Genomic DNA, 23037 nt, shown 5'->3' with positions numbered 1-23037 from the left:
TCCTCCTCCGTCCGGTCACTCCGACCCCGAGGCCTGACCCTTCCCGCCACACCCGGCACGCACCCGGCTACCTTACCCGGCTATGTTCCCCGCCAAGGCCGGTCCGGAGTGGACACATCGCTTACAAACCGCTGATGGAGCTCCTGCTCTGGATTATCGGGTCATTGTAAGGCCGCAGGGCTCACAGGAGGCTGGAGGATGACTATGGCAGCGTGCTCAGTGGGGTGACCACATGTTCCTTGTCAGGGTGACCTGTTGATCATAATTTACCTGTCACAATGTGACAATGATGGCAGGAGATCTGCTTGTCCTGCCATAGCAGTGAGATGAGGGTCGTCTGATCTAATGATTCTGACAACAGCAACAATCCCTGCGGCTGACCGCTGTCAGGGGAAGAGTGATCGGATGAAGTTAAAGCTGAACTCTGGGAACACAATCTTTCCTTGTTAAATGTATTCTTCAATGGCTACAGAGGATAGAACGTCCATTCTGTCAGCACCAAACGCCTATACAAGCCCAGATATCACGATGCAAAAGTAGCAGTGACATCATCTTCCTGCACATAACCTAAGCAGAGCTGTAGGAGGGACCCAGCAGGCCCCATCTACTACAGAGGTGGGCAAACTCCGACTCTCCAGCTGTGGCGAAACTACAAATCTTGTCATGGCTGTAAGAATCTTGCAATGCTTCATGGAACTTGTAAGTCATTAACAGCTGGAGGGCCAGAGTTTGCCCACCCCTGCACTACAGGCTGTCTGCAGATACTACAGGAAGAGGGCGGATACAAGACCAGTCACCCCGCACAAGAAGAGCGAGCAGCAGTCATTGGTCTTTATTACAGGAGGGGGCGGATACAAGACCGGTCACCCTGCACAAGAGAGGACAGCAGTGATTGGTCTTTATTACAGGAGGGGGCGGATACCAGACCAATCAATGCTGCCTCTCCTTGTGCAGGGTGACTGGTCTTGTATCCACCCCCTCTTGTAGTAAAACTAGTCACCCAGCACAAGGAGGGAGAGCAGCAGTCATTGGTCTTTATTACAGGAGGGGGCAGATACAAGACCAGTCCTCCTGCACAAGGAGAGGGCAGCAGTGATTGGTTTTATTACAGGAGGGGGCGGATACTAGACCAGTCACCCTGCACAAGAGGAGAGGGCAGCAGCGATTGGTTTTATTACAGGAGGGTGCAGATACTAGACCAGTCACCCTGCACAAGAGGAGAGGGCAGCAGTGATTGGTTTTATTACAGGAGGGGGCGGAGACGAGACCAGTCATCCTGCACAAGAGGAGAGGGCAGCAGTGATTGGTTTTATTACAGGAGGGGGCGGAGACGAGACCAGTCACCCTGCACAAGGAGAAAATGCAGCAGTGATTGGTCTTTATTACAGGAAGCTCCCTTACAGAGGTGAATTGTAACACTGGATGAGTGCACAGAACACAAGAAGATTAAAGTAGGATTACACAGGCCTCTTGTATTTAACAATATTTGCTTAGCCCGGAGTTCAGCTTTAAGGTCCTTGTCTGGTCAGCTTTCCTTCTTCCCAGGAATCCGTCTGCATTTGTCTGCTTCTTATCTTAATTGACACAGATGTATGCTGGGACGATCATGGGGTACATGGTTATGTCATGACTGTGCCACCACACTCCTGTATATCCATGGCCAGTCCGCGACCTGCCTCATCCTCCCCAGTTCTGTGCTTGTGTATGGTGTTTTGGGAAGGAGGGAGAAGTTGAGGATTGAGTGTTTCTGATGCTTGGAAGTGTTTATCTGTTATGGGGATCTGTCACAGACGAGCACACCTGTGTGAGATGCCTCAGCTGTAAGCTGCCATACCACAAGTGCCTTCAGGGCAGTAAAGCTGACATGATTGCCATTGCTACACTGGAAGTAGCATGACGTCCTCGGGTGTCTCACACGGGGATTTGGCTTTGTGTTTGAATTCGCCTGAGTTTGTGTTACTCTTTAATCATTATTATTCATAATATACAGGATTTATATGGAGCCAACAGTTTGTGCCGCTTTACACAAAAAAAGAGACAGTACAATGCAGGACAGGAGGGTTAGGGGGGCCCTTGAATCTAAAAGGGAAATGCAGATGATATAAATGGTGGTAGTAGTATAAGGTTATGTAGCCTGTCACCATGTCCAGCCTAAAATGTATCCAAATGTATCAAAACGAGCTGACAGAATCTGGAGCAGCCGACCGTGGTAACCAATCAACTTCTGTCTGCTCCAGTTTAGATAAATTCCCCCCACTGTATGGAAGGTAATCAGTCATTAGTTTTCTCCTGGAAACTCTGCCAATTATACACTTCTGTCCCTGTACTCTCTTCTCCGCTGTATCTATGGCAGGGCCGGACAAATCCCTGGAGCCAGGTAGCTAATGCTCTCTAAAAGGGACAGCTGGGGCCTAACTTTTGAGCTTTTCACGAGGTTGTCAATGGAGCTGGCCCCTGTATAAAGCTGGCCATACACTATAGATTATGTGCAGACTTTCTATGGTCAGATGGAAAAAGTGCAACAGATTCCTCCATCTACGCTAAGCTGTGTGGATGGAGGAGTCTCCCACTGGGCCAAGCTTCAGCATATTGCTAGTCGGCCCCGCTGGCTCTCAAAATACCTGAACAATCTGATTGGATGCAGGCACTCCACTCCTGATCTATGGAGGGCACCATGGTTGTCACACAGGCTGGACTTCAAACATGTCTGCGTTTTGTTCATTTCCATCATGCGGTGGATTGATGGGACTCGTAGGTTACAAAAGAGAGAGAGCATTGTTTATGCTGATGTCTTGGCTTACAGGAAGTGACAAGGACACCATGTTTCTGGCAAGATTAACGAGTATGTTCTGTAGTTGCTGCAAATGTCCTTAACCTGAAAAAGGAGCTAATGCACACTTCTAAGGCTGGGTTCACACCTGGCATTTTTCAGCGCAGATCGTAGCGCTGAAAAAACACTCAGCAAGTGCAACCCCATTATTTCCTATGGGCATGGTTCCCACCTGGGCGTATTTCAGCACGCTGAAAAACGTCCTATGGCCAAACATGTACAGGAGCTTCTTCGGATCGATTTTCCGCGCTTATCCATTAGGATACCGCAAATCGTGGTAAACCCGCTCGGCCTGAAACGCGTGTCATACGCGCATATTTCTAATGCCCAGGTGGGAACCCAGCCTTATTAAGGCTGGCAAGTTGCAATACATTATGTTTTTGTTCTTGGCATTAGATGCCCTTTAAAAGAACTGGCTAATTCTCATCTTTTGTAGAGAGATTGTGTTCTTCTCCCTTTGCCTATCACTGCTTTCCCTGTTGTATATCTCCCAGCTCCTGCCATCACACTCCTCTAATAGGAAACTGTTCAGCTCTAGATGGGGATTTGTGAGAACTGATGGAGTCTTCAGAGTTTTCTAATCTCTTCTATTTCTATGCAGAAATCATTGTTGCTGAACATTTCCTGATTTTAATGCCAAATATTTGCAGATTTTACAATTCGGTGCCTGGCTAGCGGTAGATGAAGGTTTCTTAGGGCTAATATCTGTTGGTTTGCTTGAATCTTCCGGTGTTTTGGATGTCTGTGCTGTTTCAGACGCCGGTCTGCTTATCCTATCTATCAAATGCAATTTGTGGAGTTGTTTTAAAGGTTTGTAAAATGCAGCCAAAAGTTTCAGCTGAGTTTCGTTGTCCCTCATAATAGGGGGTATTTGGCAGTGGTTGTCCAAGGGTAAAAGCAACCCATGGCTGATTGATTACAGTATGGGCCTGTACCTGATCTCGTGTTGTATAACATAAATATCTGTCGGTTTATGCCGAGCTTATCTTGTGTTCTGCATAGAAGATTTGGGTCATGTCGTTTTTGTCGGTGCACTCTGCGATCTGGGTATGTTTTTTTTAGAGGTGCACCGAAATGGAAATTTTAAAACCGAAACGAAACCGAAATGTAAAAAAAATGTCAGGCCAAAACAGATACCGAAAATGTTTATTTTTTTAATTTTTTATCATTCATAATTGAGGATATAGTTAACATACCATATCCTCAATTATGTGCACACACTCAGCGATCCCTGATCTGAGTGTGTGTACCTTGCTTTTCTCTCTGACACGCTGTCACAGGAGGCTGATCGAGCGATGTAGAGAGGAAAGCCCAGCCTCCTGTGACAGCGCTGTCTCCGCCCCCACACCGCTCTGCCGGACTGTGATAGGGGGCAGAGCAGTGTGGGAGGAGACGCCGGCCGTTTACAGCGCTCTCCACCGCAGCGCTCGGCCGGCTGTCACTTTCTCTTCTCCCCGCTGGGACATAGAGCAGCGCCCAACGGGGAGAAAATAAATCACGGATGCGCCGATGTATCGGCAGGAAAATTTTCGGACGATATGTTTCGGCGGCCAATATCTCGGTGCATCCCTAGTTTTTTTACATCAGTTCAGATTTTGTGAATTCACACAAATCTAGTTCTGTGAACTAGCTCATGTGAATGGGCTAGTTCACACCAGACCTGCGTGTAACTGCGCAACTGTAATGCGTTTTACAGCGAGTGATGCATCTTTTTGTTTTTTGATGCAGCTAAAATAGGGCAAGCAGTTTTTTTCTGACTGCATTGAAATGGACTGCACTGGTATGAACAGAGCACCAGAAATCCCATAGGAAAGCATTTTGATGTGTTTTGGCTGCAGCAGTCAAACTGAACGGATTGCATTTGGTGTCAACTCGTCCCCTCAGTTTTTTTGTTTCCTAGCCTGGTTGCTAGACCGGTCTCCGCGGCCTCTACTTCCCTGGAGTCCGTTGGTCTAAGGACTTTGCGACATCACAGCCAGTGGCGGAACTACAAGTGTCGTAGCAGTCACATATGCGACCGGGCCCTGGCGTTCCGTCACTTGGTGGGCTTGCATGCTGGAACTTGTAGTCCCTTGGGTGATTTATGTAGGGGGCGGTGTACATAGGCCATAAGGGCATGCTGGGACATGTAGTTCTCTGGGTAATGTGAAGAGGTGTACAGGGGGCGATGAAGTCATGCTGGTTTGTGGTTGAACTGCAAGTCCCAGCATGCCTTAATTGTTATACCCCAGGGTCGCAGGCACTGGCGTTCTGCTACTTGGAGGGGGGGCGGGGGGTTAGGAGGAAAAGAGGGCTCAGCCAAGTAACCGCCGAGGCACAGACATTGCCTCCTGGGACTACAGCTCCCAGCAGGGGGGACCCTTCATGGTTTTTTGCACCCAGGCCCTGTGGTTTCTAGTTACGCCTCTGATCACAGCGAATACATGTCTATTAGACATAAGGACACTGAGGAACATGCCAGAGCGGAGGGGGAGAGAGGTGAGCGGTCACTGCTGCAGGATTCAGGATCAGGGGAGTATATCTTTTTATTTTCACTCCTAGACCAAAATGACCAGTGCCGGGAATGCCCCACTACAAGGGTTAGTTTTCATCCTGCAGCTCCTTAAGCAGGGAGATTTTAGAGCAGACAAGTCTGGTCATCACACTTCTGGTTTTTAAAAATGTAGCTAATATCTTGGTTTAATTGTTTTTTTCTCAAGGAACATCAGAGTTGATCTGCTTTATGGCATTTACTGGTTGACTGATGCTGGCCCAATGATCATTTTCAAATTGGATTTAATGAACCTATCGGGTACACATTTTTGTGTGCTTGGGGTTGTCTCAGGGCCACATAGTCATGACACGGGGGGCTGGAGTCTTAAGTTGGCCATACATTCGTAGAATTTTGTTTAAGCGTCACTGCATTCTGACCCGAACGCACTGAATCGCATTGCGGCCGGCTCAGTTTGTTGTGGGGCGGCAGGGGGCGTCGCGGTGCATTGAAGTGACTGGCACCGCAGCCACGCCCTCCGACCGCAATGTGATTGCCTGCACAGGAACGTGTGGCACATCAATGCCTGCGTTTCGGCCCAGTCAGAAAAAATAGTGCTTGCAGCATTTTTTTCTGACATGACCGCAAGCATTGATGCTTTGTGCTATGGTGCCATTGAGTTCAACGTACTGCCACGCCCCCTCCCGCCCCACAACAAACTGAGCCGGCCGCACTGTGACTGCACCGCACCAAAATCAGGCTGGAACGCATTAGTGTGAACTAACCCTAAAGAAATGTATTTTAGGAACGTTCGTCTGATTTCCTGATAGTAAACTGGGTCAAATTGATCTTTTTGATCGTGGAGACATAACAATTGAAGGAGCACGGTGGAACATTCTTCCTGAATGGAATTCTAGTAGTGAAGGGCTTTTCATTTGGGGAAACTCCATTCATTCCAAAATCGAATGGTAAAACCAAATGAAATTTAGAATGGCATTGGTCAAGTCTTTGATGTCGTCATTGAATGATCATTCAGGAAAGTGGATGTCTCTATATGGCATTAGGGGGCTCAGAACATGCTGCGCTGGACCTGACTACTGGGGGCCCTTCAGGTGGCGTGTCCTCTGCTTGGATGTAACATTTGGGGAAAACCTTCCTCTTTGATGAAATGCTTCTTTGTGTTGTAGTTCATCCCACAGTATTTGAATGAGGAAGTAGTTGACATGTGCGTTATATAATGCAAATTGCATGCATGCCTTTTTTATATTGGTCTTGTTACTCCAATTTGTCATATTACATTTTTGAATCAACCTGAGCGATCCGGATCACCTTTACTGGTAATTGTGTATCTGTGAACTCTTCCTTTTTTTTCCTGCTTTCCTTAAGGGCCTCATCAACCAAATTTGGGAACAATAAGCTTTTTACTTATTTTTTTATATTGAATTGTTTTAATCTAATTTGTAACAGATGTAGGAAAATTGGACATAAACAAAATTTGTTTTGTTTAGGGAGCCGAGCACAGAAACAATATAAAAAAAAATCCCCTATAATTGTCATTCATGTTTGCTGATTACCAGGTGAATAGTTATTGTCCATCGCAGCCGAGCAGATTCCAATTTTACTGCAAAAAGGAAACCAGGAGTGTAGTTTACAGCAAGCGTTCTGTGTGCTGTTATTTTCTTTGCTTTGGTTTTGGTGAATTTGTTTTAAATGACGTGAAACCTTGTTAAGGCATCCAAGAGATAGTGTGGGGAAAAGACAGCTGAAGGTGAATCCTGAGTGTGTCAATATGGAAGCTGTTATTGCGGATGTTTTAGGCCCTTCTGATCCTGGCTTCATTAACAGATTCTTCCTCCATCCTGTATACATCAAGTCTGTGAGGTGGCCGAGTTATTATGACAGCCTTGGAGCCTGTACCTGAGCTGAGCAAAGTAACCAGTTTAGGTAAAACATACTTAAACCCAGAAACCCAGATTTATTTATTTATGGCTGCATTAGTTTACTTTATCAGGCTCTCTGCTGTTTCAAGACAACACAAACAGGACAGCTAAGAGCTCTTCTCTGCCTCTCAATAACATGGGCAGGGTTTTATGGTTCTCTGAACAAGGTAACTGATTGCAGCCAGCACATGCAGAGAGCGCAGCTTGTTATCAGTTGATAAGATTTCTGGAATGATCAACAGGTACTTTATGCATTTATATATGCACAAACAGATATAACAGGGGTGCGGGCTTCCTATCTCCGGGCTAAATATAGAGCGGGGAAGCCAACTAGTGATCTGGGTGGCTGCACAGCACCCTGCTTATCCGTCCTTGTCTGAGGCAGCTGAATGTAAACAGCAGACAGTGATTACAATTTGAAATAGCCAATAGCAGGCTGGCTATTGCTCACAGCCACCGCCTGCTGTGTTAAATTCATTCCCCAGCTAAAGTTATTGAAGTAGAAAGGGGTCTAATAGACCCCTAATGTCACCTTGAAGAGAACCTGTCCACTCCAATGTGCTATCACATAGGGGGCCTGTGAGCCCCCACCCCTTCCAAATGTGATGGCAATGAAGTTAAGTAAAAAAAAGAAAATGAAAGGTCCCCACAAAAGAGCACCTACTAATGGAAACACAAGTCGGGTGCACCTACGTACAAAATTGACAATTGTGCTACATATGTCAGATCCTGCTGCGTGCGCCAATTAAAACCGTAATTGGAAATTGCTGGCTCCTGATTCAAAGCAAATTTGTCAAGCCCTGCATTAAAGGGCAAGTTCAGTTTCCCAATTAATTTGGGAAAATGGAATTACCCGCTTACATCTGGTCCCCTCTCTTCCTGCTGCCATCCGGCGATTGGTCCTTCCTCTCCGCTGGTACGGGGGTACTGTCTGTATCCCTTACTGCTGTCCAGCGCAGCCCTGCGCTATGGATTTTGAATTGTGCTTGCAAATAGGGCTGCAACTAATGATTTTCATAATCGATTAGTTGGCCGACTTTTTTTGACTCATCGGATAAAATAAAAATCATCCTTAATTTTAAAAAAAATAAACAAATGCAGTGTTACAAACCATACATTTTTTGTTTTTTTGCAATCGTACTGCACAGGTATGCATGGCATCACGGTACTGAGCGTTCCAGTGCAGGTGGTCATACTGTGGTTGGGAGGTGCGTTTGGGGTGCCATTGAAATGAATCGCACCTCCCGCGGCAGAATGTGTCAGGCTGAAACAGAAAATGACTTTTTCCCACCCTTTTTTTAATATTTGCATTGTAAGTACATGGCGCTTGAATAGCTTCAGCCAGAATGACAGCTGACAGTGGCGAGATTCCGCAGACGGCAGCTGAATGGAAATACAGCAGGTAGTAGGCTGGTGCAATAGCCAGTGTGCTATTGGCCATTTCAATTTGCAATAGCAGGCTGGCTATTGCACCCGCCCACTGCTTGCTTTGCCCTCCCCCCAGCATGGAGGAGAGAGCTAGGGGATCCAACCAACTAATTGATTATGAGAATAGTTGACAACTGTTCTCATTATTATCGATTAGTTGGTTGCAGCCCTACTCGCAAATTGTGGCCACTCGTTGGTCAGGTGACTGTGCTGACCAATGAGAAGCCCCCACAGTTAAATACAGTTTTGGTTGAAATTATTTTTTGTATTGGGACAAGTAGATTGCCCTAAGGGACCAGTAGATCGGGCCCCTGCTTTAGTCCTTGAACAAGTTAGTTTTTTGTTTTTTTTTTTAAACATTCCACACCCCTGTATAACCAAACACTCTGGGTCATGTCAGCAGCATGTTTGCGGGGTCGCTGAGGTCGGACAGCCCATTCATTTGAGTGGGCTTCCCTACCGCAGCACACTACAACACACCCCAGAGCACCTCCATGATGAGCAGGGGCTTAGAAGACAGTAAATGCTTACCTATTGTCGACCCCCCCCCTTCCTTAGCCAGAAAGGCTCTGGGTTTGCATTGCCACCGGCCTGCTGTGATGAGAAGATGAGATTGTTCAGGGGCGGGCTGCAGTAAGGATTCCTACAACTGTTTGCCCAGTATGTTAATTTGCTATAAGTTTCACTAATTAGGTTCGGCAAGTGCTGCCATGAACTCATTGCATCTGATGCTAATTGTGTCTGAAAGAGTTTTCTGGTAATACATGGAAGTACTGAAGAGGTGATTATCATCTGAATCTTGTCTTGTGCTGCATAGGGAGGAGATGGTTAGAAGGGACTTGATACAGCGCTTTGTCACCGAGTTATTAATATAACCACTCATCAAGAGTAAAAATAGATGTTGCTCAGCAATATACTTTACATTCGTAGCATAACTCTTCTATACGTGGACGTATTTATAGGATTTTCAAAATTAGTTTTGAAATTTGCACTTTGTATTTTTATAAAAGTTGGTTTCCTGTCTAATGAATTTCATTATGCCTCTTAAGAAATTGGAATGGCCTATTTATTTTTTTTGAAATCGTGAAAGCAAACGTATACATAAAAGTTAAAAAGTGCACTCATCATTTTTTCCCCATTGCCCTGATCTAACTGAACCCATCTTTCCCCCTCCAGAGATGCTGTAATACCTCCGTTCACAAACCATTCGGTTCGGCCAAATTTTGCTTCTGTCCGCAAACTCCAAATCGAGTGACAAACACGACCGTAGCCATCTTCCCAGCCCTGACACGTGGTCGTGGCTTCCTCTAGTCAAGATTGCGGTCGCAGACAGACCCGTGCACACTAGCTGTGAAGCTTTTTTTTGTGCTTTTTAGCACATACAGTACTGTACATTAGTATTCAATCCAGCACGGCTCCAAAGAACGTGCAGAGCGGTAATGAAGTTACATATGGTTCAGAACGGATTAACCTCATTTACATTGAACCTTATGGGGAAATCTGATTAAGTTCGCGACCAGAATCGTGGAACGAATTAAAGGAGAACTATGGGGTCAGTGGTTTTCCCCATAGTTCTCCTTGGGGTAACGGGAGGACACAAACTAGCGTCCTCCCGTTACCCTAAGCTCAGTATACCGCGAGCTACAGCTCGCGGTATACTGAGACGCCGCACCTGGAGCGGATCCCGACGTAGCTGACGGGATCCGCCCAGCTGTGTGAGTGACAGATGGCTCTGCCTATCTAGAGGCAGAGCCAGCTGTACCCACCCCCTCCCCCGTCCGTTCTTTCAGTCAGCGCTGGCAGATCGGAGAGGGGAATCCAGCCCCTCCCCCTGCCACGGCAGAGAGCCGTGACAGGATCGAGAGGTGAGGGAACCCGGTATGTGTTCCCTCACCTCCCGATCTACTGAGCCGACCTGTGACAGTCTCATTGTCACAGGTCGGCTTAGAACTATGAGGTGAGTGGAAATCACTCATCTCATAGTTCTCCTTTAAGCTCATGAACGAGGTACCACTGTACGTACTTACCTTGCTCAACCACAGCCTCTGCTGTTTATCTACATCCTGGTCGAGCCTGTGCATTACAGCCCCATAGACTTCTGTCTGTCTCTGGCCTTGTGTGTTCCACATAGAAGTCTGTGGGGCTGTAACGTACAGGCAAATACCTAATGTGATTCTGGCATCTTTAAATCGCCTTTAAATACAAGTTGGCAGCATTCTTCAATACAGTCAGCGGGCTTGACAGATGGTTATTAATGACTTCTATCAGTGTGATCGGAAAGGTGAATAAAGAAGGGCTGTGTTTTGTTTTGAATAAAGCGCTCATCCTGTTTATATTGCCTGTGTTATGTCCTTGACTCTGTATCTCAGAAATTGGAACAGCTCAATCAGTTTCCAGACTTCAACAATTATCTAATTTTTGTTCTTACAAAGTTAAAGTCAGAAGGTGAGTACACTTTTTTCCTTTAATCATTGTGTTCATGAATCTTTACAAAGCAATTTTTTTAGGCAATGACTCAAGTCGGTGAGCTGGTCATGCTGTCCAACAAACACATCGGCTGGTAAAAAAAAAAGTGCACTTTCATAAAAAGTAAACCCTTTTCTTCATGCCCCCCTCCCCTGACATCTGGGGGGCCGGAGTTTCCCACCCCTGCAGTAGAGGTTCAACTTATTTCACCATTGCTAGGTGGATTAGACAATTCATCGTTTCAGCCTATATGATAAATGATCTGGTTCCATTCCTCCCTCTTATAGCGTACTTAAGATCTGTTACTGTGTACCTGGCTTTTCAGCATGTTTCCCTGATCGTCTTCTTTTTGAGCCGTTTGTTCATTTTTACCGGATGGATGTTCAAGAGCCTCATCTTGTGCCAGTTTTGGGTGTAAGGTGCTTTAGGCTCATTTGAGTTTATTTGGTTTTCCTTTGCACTTTGAGATGTGAAGATAAGTCACCAGCACTCCAAAATGCCAAGAAAATAATATCCTTTCTTGCAAAGAACATCACATACCGTATTTGCCGGCGCATAAGACGGGTTTTGAAACCTTAAAACATCCCCCAAAAATCGGGGTTTTGTCTTATACGCCGGGTACATACAGAAGGATACGGTATACTGTATGTAGCTTCAGCTACATACAGTATACCGCGCTGAGCCAATCATGGCAGGCTTTGTATTAATGAATACATGCTTTGTATTCATTAATACAAAGCCTGCCGTGATTGACACAGCGGGGATCGTATACAAGGTAAGAGACTGTAATCCCGATTGTGGCTCGGGGTTACCGCTTATGGTACTGAAAATTAACCCCGAACCACACTCTGGAATACCGCCATGGATGTTAGTGGGTGCATTTAAACATTATTTTGGGCTATACTCGTCTTATACGACGAGTATAGCCCAAAACCTATATTTTAACACAAAAAGTAGGGGGTCGTCTTATACGCCGGCAAATACGGTATATCAAAATTGCCAATGTTTCTGGGCTGCGAAGGGTCCCTTCCTGAAGGTGATATCGACAGTCACTGAGAGGACCTTGCATTGCCCCAAAACTTTGAGAATTTTGACCTATGTGACGTTATTTGCAATAAACTAGGGATGCATCGATACTTTTCGAGCACCAGTGCCGATATTTGGCATTTTCAGGAGAACTACCAGGGTTGCCACTGGGACCTGTACCTGGCGCTCCACCAGTGTCCTGAAATCATTAGTCTGTATTGTTTTAGAAAAACTGTCACATGACAATAAACAAAAATGTAACGGTACTCGTACTCGCAAAAATGGTATCGGTGCATCACTATATATATATTTATAAAAACAAAATCGTACATTAAAACAGATATACAAATCCCAGGAGCTCCGTGTGCTCCTTACTTGAACCGAGTCCGGTACTTGGTATCTGAACGTCCCTACAATAAACAATATTTTCTTTGCATTTGAGTGCTGGTGACATCTACACATCTGTGAGGTTTTGCCCATTGCCCTTTGTGGTGGCACCTTTCTTCCCTACACTGGTCATAATGCTGTATGGTGTGCAGCAGGCACTTTGTTATCTGGGCCAGTTTGCATGTGTTTGCTGTTTTGCCCATCCCTAAGTTGGATTGCTTTTGGATGTCCCAAGGTTACAACAACATTCCTGTACTATATGATGCAGGTTTTTTAATTACCTGTAAAATTCTTTTCTTGATCTTCCTATTGCTTTCTACAAAACATAGGTCTCCCGGGAGTTGGAGGGGTTTTATGGAAATATATATATATATATATCATTATTCTGTAGCTGTCACGCAGCGGCTCTTTTGATTGAGAACTGAGTGATCACATATCGCTCATTTTCCGGCCTTCTACCTGCAGAGAGTGGTCAGTCACCGATCCCTGCAGGGATTTCCCCCCTCCCCTCTGATCTCCAGCACTGACTGGGGGGGCAGATGGGGTAAGGTGTGGGCACAGCTGGCTCTAGAGAGGCAGAGCCAGCTGTCAATCAGGTGGCGGGGTGGATCCCAACAATATTGTCCTTATCTTTCCCGGCTGCAGCACTGTTCTGCGCTCTCAGCATATAACTGGCAATAGCACGCTATATGCTGAGTTTTGGGTCACAGGGGGACATTGTATACGTCCTCCGGTAAGCCTAAAGAGAACTATGGCCAAAAAAAGTTTGGGTCATAGTTCTCTTTTAAGCAGAAATCAGAAAACAACAAAAATGAATTGCCCATTAAAAGATAACAAAACCAGCTTTTGCAGCCATATACACTTTTCATGCAGAGATTTCTCCCACAGTACTTTTCTACACTATGATGTCCTCAGTCTGAAGGACAGCATCATTCAACCCCTTTCTTCTCCGCCTAGGTCATCTTGGACTCGCCCCAGCCTGTGACTGGACAGTAAGCTCTCATTGACGTTGAGCGTTTTGTAGCGCTTTTTCTGCTTAGAAATAGCCCCCCAAAAATTCTCAATCTTTTCTATGCCAATGTTCATATCTGAGCATTCTATCGCTTGTAGCAAATTGCCAGTCGCTTGAAGAAAGTACATGAGCTTCTTTTTGGCCCCGTAGACTTCAATGGAAACACTCAAGAACGCGCGTTTGCTGCTTTTTGCATTTTTTTTAATGTGCGTTTTGCACACCTGTACATTCACTTCAGTGTTCCACAATCTATTCATTAAAACACAACTTAATGTATGTGTGTTAAACTATGCAAAAACACGCTGAAAAAGCGCAGAGCTTCATGTTGCTGAGGTGTCAATGTAGGCTTAGGGCTAGTTCACACCAAGCGCGGAGCAGGTGCAGACCGGATCAAAACTGCGTCCAATGTATTCCTGTGGTATTTTTAGCTCCAGTTCACATCGCAGCGTGCAGGTCCAGAGCAGGTAAAAAAACTGCAGCAAGCCCTATTTTACCTGCTCTGGATCTGCAAACGCATCAAAAATGCATGCAAATGCCTGGAACGCACTGAAAGCCCATGTTTAGCCAAAAACGCATCTAAAAGACTAGCGTGCGTGTGCAGAAACCTGACCGGATCTGCTCTGCATTTGGGGTGAACAAGGCCTTGCAGTGCTGTGTGAGTGATTACAGAGCGGCGTTACTTTCGTGTCTTTTATATCTGCGCAGAGTTCAGCTTTAATAGTTGGTGTATTTACAGCCGATTTTCCAGATGTAACCCTTCTGTACCTTTTACATTTTCTTTCCTTTATCATGTGGATTGTGTTTTGCACAATTTGATTTGTCTTTCTACATACAGTCTTGATATGTTATCTGTATGTAAGTCCCGGTGTTAAAATAACTTTGTGGAACCTTTTCAAAAAGCGTAAAATGATGAGGCTGAAGCAACGTAAACCTTGCCCGCACTGCTACTGTTCTGTGGTTTTGTAAGTCGTTTTTCAAGCAGCCAAAACACCACCTACCATCTGCTGCCATGGTAACACATGAGTAATTGCTTTTTCTCCATAGCACTTTGCTACATTAAACGAATTGTATATTTTACTTGTACATTTGTATTTTTGAGTTCTCTAAATGGATTTTTTCCCCCTCCTATATGCAAAATAATTAGACGAGCTCTACACTAAAGGAGAACTCCAGGAATTTCAAATACTTACCTATATATATATATATATCATTATTCTGTAGCTGTCACGCAGCGGCTCTTTTGATTGAGAACTGAGTGATCACATATCGCTCATTTTCCGGCCTTCTACCTGCAGAGAGTGGTCAGTCACCGATCCCTGCAGGGATTTCCCCCCTCCCCTCTGATCTCCAGCACTGACTGGGGGGGCAGATGGGGTAAGGTGTGGGCACAGCTGGCTCTAGAGAGGCAGAGCCAGCTGTCAATCAGGTGGCGGGGTGGATCCCAACAATATTGTCCTTATCTTTCCCGGCTGCAGCACTGTTCTGCGCTCTCAGCATATAACTGGCAATAGCACGCTATATGCTGAGTTTTGGGTCACAGGGGGACATTGTATACGTCCTCCGGTAAGCCTAAAGAGAACTATGGCCAAAAAAAGTTTGGGTCATAGTTCTCTTTTAAGCAGAAATCAGAAAACAACAAAAATGAATTGCCCATTAAAAGATAACAAAACCAGCTTTTGCAGCCATATACACTTTTCATGCAGAGATTTCTCCCACAGTACTTTTCTACACTATGATGTCCTCAGTCTGAAGGACAGCATCATTCAACCCCTTTCTTCTCCGCCTAGGTCATCTTGGACTCGCCCCAGCCTGTGACTGGACAGTAAGCTCTCATTGACGTTGAGCGTTTTGTAGCGCTTTTTCTGCTTAGAAATAGCCCCCCAAAAATTCTCAATCTTTTCTATGCCAATGTTCATATCTGAGCATTCTATCGCTTGTAGCAAATTGCCAGTCGCTTGAAGAAAGTACATGAGCTTCTTTTTGGCCCCGTAGACTTCAATGGAAACACTCAAGAACGCGCGTTTGCTGCTTTTTGCATTTTTTTTAATGTGCGTTTTGCACACCTGTACATTCACTTCAGTGTTCCACAATCTATTCATTAAAACACAACTTAATGTATGTGTGTTAAACTATGCAAAAACACGCTGAAAAAGCGCAGAGCTTCATGTTGCTGAGGTGTCAATGTAGGCTTAGGGCTAGTTCACACCAAGCGCGGAGCAGGTGCAGACCGGATCAAAACTGCGTCCAATGTATTCCTGTGGTATTTTTAGCTCCAGTTCACATCGCAGCGTGCAGGTCCAGAGCAGGTAAAAAAACTGCAGCAAGCCCTATTTTACCTGCTCTGGATCTGCAAACGCATCAAAAATGCATGCAAATGCCTGGAACGCACTGAAAGCCCATGTTTAGCCAAAAACGCATCTAAAAGACTAGCGTGCGTGTGCAGAAACCTGACCGGATCTGCTCTGCATTTGGGGTGAACAAGGCCTTGCAGTGCTGTGTGAGTGATTACAGAGCGGCGTTACTTTCGTGTCTTTTATATCTGCGCAGAGTTCAGCTTTAATAGTTGGTGTATTTACAGCCGATTTTCCAGATGTAACCCTTCTGTACCTTTTACATTTTCTTTCCTTTATCATGTGGATTGTGTTTTGCACAATTTGATTTGTCTTTCTACATACAGTCTTGATATGTTATCTGTATGTAAGTCCCGGTGTTAAAATAACTTTGTGGAACCTTTTCAAAAAGCGTAAAATGATGAGGCTGAAGCAACGTAAACCTTGCCCGCACTGCTACTGTTCTGTGGTTTTGTAAGTCGTTTTTCAAGCAGCCAAAACACCACCTACCATCTGCTGCCATGGTAACACATGAGTAATTGCTTTTTCTCCATAGCACTTTGCTACATTAAACGAATTGTATATTTTACTTGTACATTTGTATTTTTGAGTTCTCTAAATGGATTTTTTCCCCCTCCTATATGCAAAATAATTAGACGAGCTCTACACTAAAGGAGAACTCCAGGAATTTCAAATACTTACCCCTCCCCCCCACTGCTTGTCTTTCTTCTAGGGGGCTCAAATATAGCAGATATACCCATCTGATCCTTGGTCCTGCTGGGCTACTAGACCGGTCCCCACAGCCTCCTCTTCTTCCCTGGGCTCTGGAACATCAGGTCTTATGCAGGTCTGTTGACTTGTAGGGCCGCAACTAATGATGATTCTTGTAATTGATTAGTTGGCCGATTTATTAATATCAATGCATTGGATAAAAACATTTAATGAAATGCCACCCTTAATTTAAAATAAAATGCATAAATGCAGTGTTACAAACAAAGTTTACCTCAGAATAAAACTGCATGCATGATTTTTGCAATCGCACTGTAGTTGAACACATGGCATTGCGGTACCATGCGTTCCAGTCCGGGCAATCGCACTGCTGGTAGGCAGCGTGTTTGGGGTGCCATTGACATGAATGGCACTGCAACGCACCTACCGCAGCAGAATTTGTCAGGCCAAAACCAAAAATGACTTTTTTCCTTTTATTATATAATTCTTTTTTAAAATTATTTTAATAATTGTCTTGTAAGCACATGGCGCTTGAATAGCTTCAGCCAGGGAATGACAGCTGCCAGTGGCAAGTTTCTGCAGACAGCAGCTTAATGTAAATACAGCAGGTTTTTTGGCTAGTGCAATAGCAGGTTGGCCATTTCAAATTGCAGTAGCCAATAGCAGGGTGGCTATTGCACCCGCCCACTGGTTGCTGTGCCCTCCTACCAGCGTGAAGGAGAGAGCTAGGGGATCCAACCAACTAATTGATAAGAATAGTTGCCAACTATTCTCATTATCAATTAATCAATTGGTTGCAACCCTATTGACCCCCAGACAAAACGAACACCTAACCCTTGCAGTGTGTGGGTTGTTTTTTTTTATTATTCCTGGAGTTTTTCTGTCATACGTTTTTTTTTTTATAGATCTCTAAATATTCTAGCGGTGGTGTCTTATTTTTTTAAAGGGTAAGTCCACCCAAAATGGTTGGGGGTGAGGCTGGGGTGTTCTTAAAGTAGTTGATCTCCTATTTAAACACCTAGTTCAGCTTTTCTGTTCCATCCCTGATTTAAAGTGAATCAGTGATCATAAAAATGTGTAACTGCCATTGCTGGGTTTTGTTTAAGCCTACCTAGTGAGTAAGCAACATAAAACAAGCTAGCAAGGTCTGGTTTGCTTGTTTCATGCCGATTGCTCACTAAGCAGTTAACATGGATTAATGCAGCAGAGCCGGAGTTTGCATTTGTAAATACAAATTCCTTAATGGCAGCCTCAATATTTCTGTTCATAGGCTCCTTGAACGTTACTGGTATAAGTTGTGGTTTTCTCTACCCCATCCATTGTGCTATAAACATCTTTTATTATTTTGGTATTGGTTCACATTTTCACAACTCTTAAAGGCACAATAGTTTGTTTTTCTTTGTTTTCTGCTCTCTCAAAGGTTTATTTTTCTGGAAATATTTGTTTTACTAAGCTGCCAGTTATAGTGAACCTGGCTAAAATAAGTTCCCAGTTTAATGTGCTGGTACCATTTTGGTGCCTGCAGGTACCTGTGTAATCCCGAATGCTACCCTCGACTGGCCCACAGTTGGACAGTTGAATGACATGGGAAGCCTTTGCTTTGTCCCATACGAGACAATACAAAACAATATCTTTGCAGTATAAGATGCTGTGGGGGTAAGCTTTAGTTTGTCACTGGTTAAGGAAAAGTACTGTGTAAGCAGGAGCCGTTCTCAGCCAGAGTTTACATGGGGCTGTGGACTTTTTTTAAATTACCCCAATGTAACCGCACTACTTCAGGGCATTTACCGAGCACCAGCCTTGCGGAAGGTGAGTCACATGATCCGCTATACACAGACATGCCAGGCATTTCTCTTTGCTTCTGGCATTTAACAAATTGGCATAAAGGGAAGGTGAGCAGGTTCTTGAGTGGGCTGGTCATAAAGCAAAACCTTTTCTGCGCAGGTTCACTTTAATGTCGACTTGGAGAGGCAATCGGGTCCTTTGTACAGTCTGGTCCTAGGTGTTACAAGGGGCTTCATATGCGCAGAGACTGATTTTAAAGAATTATGCTGATACTTTAGGCTCGACAGGATGCTTGCACCTCAGCAAGTGTGGCTTAAAAGTTGATAAGCACCTTGCCTACTCCACCTAAAAATAATTGGTACAATGTGGATGCCTTCAAACTAAAGGTGCCCATACACTGCACGATTATCATACGATGATCGCGGAAAATCCCGCGATCGTACGATAATCGTGCAGTGTATGGAAGACGTGCAACCGTTTCTACTGTACCGTCGCATTACTTTTGTATTTCGAGCATGTTCGAAAACCAGCTGAGAATCGTACGATTTTCGGCTGGTTTGAATCATGATCGTGAGATAACTGCCGCAAGTGCACACTGCCCGTTCAGCATTGCGGTCATCGCAAGTGCGATCTGCCTGTCCAAGATGGGCAGATCGTACGCTTTTTTTATTACTTTACAACCCTCGCAAGACAAAAGTCTTGCAAGGGTTGTAAAGTGTATGGCCACCTTTTAGACGTTGTGTGGGGCGAAGCATTACTATAGCGTCACATTTTTCTACACTTGCAGCATTAATCTGTATAGTGAACTATATTGGCTAGCAAAGGCTACTTCACAATAGGCAGTCCTAAATGTAGATTTCCTGAATAGTCTATTGTGTGTAGAGTTCTGTTGCAGTCAAAGCTTTTTTTTGGTTGTGAGCATTTTCTGTTTCAAGTCTTTTATGCATTTCTACATCATTCTCCCTGTCCCATTATAGGCTGAAAAATACAAATTAGCTTCTGAGTGATTATCCTTTGTGAATTACCAGTGTCCCTAGTCACTGGCATATTTTCTCTTAATTGCAGGACTTTGAATAGCAGTGTGCTGAATGTACTATATTTGCATTCATGGAAATTACTACATCAACCTGTAAGCCATGGTTTCTAAATGCCAAGGTGGATGAGTTGTTAGTCTTTGAGCCAATCAAACTAAGGAACCAGGAAAATCAATGTAGTAACCAGGCACACCTATAACATTAAAGGCCAGACTTATTTGCAAGTGATTTTAGTTTGTGGTTGCTCACAAATTGCAGCAAAAGCTGCATCCCCTACAGTGCTGCTTATGTTTTCTGCAACTAATGTGAGGATATTTTCTCAGATGCGTCAGGTTTTCCCAACTTAAAGCTCCCTGCTGGGGTTACTCTCTCCCCTCTCTGTTCCTCCAGCACCCACTGGAGGGACAGACTGCGGAGGGGGTGGGCACAGCTGGCTCTTCAGAGGCAGAGCCAGCTGTCAACCAGGCAGATGGGTGGACCCAAACGATATTGGCATCCTTCCTGGCTGCAGCACGGCTCTGCGCTGTTGGCATATAGTGGGCAGTACGCTGCTTTAGTCACAGGAGTACATTAGTGAATGTAGGCCTGTGCCCCAAAAGAGAGGTAAAGCCAGAAAAAAACGTTTTGCTTTAGTTCTCTTAACACCTTACTAAAATAGTCTACAGCCTGTGTACCCTCATGTCTCTTATCAAGCAGGATGTTAACCTCCATCTTCTCTTGTTGGAGTGTCGGGCATGGAAGGACCTTCCTTTTAAGGTCACCTCTCCTGTTTTTTCTTTTCCATTTTAGCCCCCTTCTCCTTTATGGGTCTGGTTGGTAGGAAGGGTCTGTCTCTGTGGATCAGGTAGTCTTTGATACGACCCTTCATCCTCTTTAGGCGGTTTGGATAGTTTATCATTCAATGGAGAACCACCATCCCCAGGTCTCCTGCCTGGTCCCTTTCACGTCGGGGGACCCTGCCTTTATTTCTGCTTCAAGTTCTGTTGGACACCATCTAGGTGTTGCTGTGAGGAGTGACAGAACTTCTTGTGACAGTGGAGATAATGTAGCGTGGAAGGTGGAAATCTCACTGGATTGGCAGCAGGTGGAACACCCTAGTTTTCTGCTGCTGGTATTCTCTGCCTTGGCCAGAGTATGACTTTGTGAGATCTATCCATCTGAGTATTCCTTCCTTTGTAGATCCAGTCTGTCGAGGGCTTTTGGATGCCTTACCTTGTTCCAACCTTAAGCAGGTGAACCCTCTTAGCATTTCTTTTAAGATTCCTGTTCTTGCTCCATCATTGGTGTTTTGCTGAAACTGGGGGATCAGAAGCTATTTTACGCCGATAGTTTGAGGTTGGTTAGGCATGGCAGTTCTTTAGCAGGATACTTATAAAGTGTCCCTGAGGCTCCTTTTGTGTGCTAGGAAGGATGATTTGGCTTTGTCCTCAGTCTTGTCTGGTAATTCTATCTCACTTGAGGCTAAGGTATCACCTGCATTCATGCCTACCCTTGTGGGGGAGCTTCACATGCACCCTACTCGTTTTAGTCACATTGACTTCGTCAGATCAAACCCCTGAATTTTCTCAGGGGCACTTCACACCTCTTGTGGACTGTGGTGCTTTCGTGATAAAGAGCTTTTCTTTGTAAATCTCACCTAGCGAGATTGGTTTTCAGGTCAGACACCCCTTTAGTAACAGTTTCAGCCCCTTGACCGTGTGTAGACTAGCTAGTCTTTCTCATCTAGACCAGTTTGATCCTATGTGCCTTCCTGGGACCTGTGCTTTTTTTTCGTTTCCTTTTTTTTTTTTTTTTTAACCTTCATGGGAATTAGTTATGGTTTCACTTGTTTTCATTCGGTGAGTTTGGTTGATAAACGTCTCACTAGTTTGGTGCTCTTTCCCTGTGGCATCATTCCCGCTGGTGCTGACTTTCTTCTAGGTCTTGAGCATCAGGTTGATTCTCCCTCTGTTTGCGTCCTCAATCTGGTCATGTTGGCAGGTTCCCTAATAGGTATGGGGATTGTGGATGTATCCAGTTCAGATTTGGAACTTGATCCTTTAGGCTGCTCCTGGGCTGCCGTCAGTCCTCTGATGTTTTTTTGTTGGGCCCATTAGCAGTTGTTGTGTTGCCCACCTCTGTTGGACTGCTTTTGGCTATCCTGACAGTATCTGATTTCCTGTGTATCTCAATGGACAGAAAAGGAAGTCTGATTTTTGTACTCCCCCTTGAAGCATTTTCTTGGAGCCCATTGATCATGCTTTTTGTACTGCTTGCTACTAAGGCCAGTTTCTGATCGTCCTGTAGACGGCAGTTTATCCCCAGTATCTAAATTCCTAAGTCACTCAGTGGACTCCAAGAAAAGCTTTTTCAGATGAGTACAAATATCCTCTTAATGAATACACCATTCTCGTTAGTAAGCTTTAACACTATTTCAAAATTGATATACAATTTTAAACTCATTTGTCCATGTGCATTATGGCTCCCTCTGTTTAATGTGTTGGTAAATGGACAAGTGTTAGGATGCGCCATTTCTCAGCAGTCAGTGGTACAGTATATTACTCACACTTAAACTATGCTAAATGTTTATCAACTATGCGCAGTTTCTGACTACCCTTTTTTCTGTAAATGTATCTACATGCCAATGAATTGGTTTCATTTTTTCCATTGTTTTGCATCTAGTCTCCCATTCGACTTGTGGAAGTCAAATGGAGTGAAAAATAAGATCCATCTGTTGAGTTACTTGGCCAGCCAATATATTTCACCATGAGCAGATTTTATTCTTAACGCTAAACTGTGCCTTTTTGTTAGCGCATTCTAATGGAATAGCGATGGCAGAAGTGATGCATTTTAATTTTTTTTGTTTTCAGTGTAATTAAGTTGTAGTACTTCATGCAACCTCTCTAATCCTTACCGGACAATTTTGAAGTTTGTTTCATTTGATTGAGTGGATGCCATTGTTCTTCATAAAGTAGATGTAAACTCCGGGCCCAATCACACCTTTGCAATTTTGGTGTATTTTTTCTTTTTTTTTCTTTTCTGTTTTAAATCAATAGATTTTTAACACCTTCTACCAATTAGTGCTCATTTAAAAACATTACACTCATTATGAATGATAGGAACTCTTTACCATTGCACGATAGGGGATAGGGTCTGTGTGTGCAATACTTTGCATAAGCTCTTTACATTTTTCCAGATTTTGTAGTGGTACAGCCTAGAATTAAAATTGTATTTCTTTATAGTACATTACAGGGCACAGGATAGAATGCTGCCCTCATTTTGTAGATTGGCAAACCTTTTCGTATAGCCCTGCATAACCCTTCCCACAAAGCCTAGTTTCTTTAGGAGACAGGCGTTTTCTCTCTGCTCTGAGAGAGGCACAACCATTAAAAAAAAAAAAAATCATGTCTAGTTCTCCCAGCAAGTTTCTTCAGTTGCGGCTTTCCGGGCCAGCTGATCCTCAACATAGCCTCTGAGGGCATACCCGGACCCTGTGGGAAGATGATGTAGGGCCGTCCCGTAATGTGTATTTGTGCACTGGATATTGCGTTGGGTGATCACCGCTTGGTACCAGAGGTGCAACATGTGTGGGAGGTGCAGATTGCTTTACAGGTCCATGGC

The 23037-nt window shown here is 44.5% G+C and overlaps 1 protein-coding gene across 1 annotated transcript in view; it reads left to right on the top strand.

Moving 5' to 3' along the window:
* The window catches only part of TNPO1 (transportin 1), a 71859-nt gene that overhangs the window by 356 nt on the left and 48466 nt on the right, over positions 1-23037 (top strand). Inside the window, exon 2 of the mRNA XM_018558239.1 lies at positions 11038-11113. Coding sequence (XP_018413741.1) covers positions 11038-11113 — 76 coding nt within the window. The remainder of the gene's footprint in view (positions 1-11037; positions 11114-23037) is intronic.

Source organism: Nanorana parkeri, unplaced genomic scaffold (assembly GCF_000935625.1).
Source record: "Nanorana parkeri isolate BGI_ZX_2015 unplaced genomic scaffold, ASM93562v1 scaffold327, whole genome shotgun sequence".
NCBI lineage: Eukaryota > Metazoa > Chordata > Amphibia > Anura > Dicroglossidae > Nanorana > Nanorana parkeri.
The sequence above is the reverse complement of the archived record's forward strand: the minus strand, read 5'-3'. Positions and strand labels throughout refer to the sequence as shown.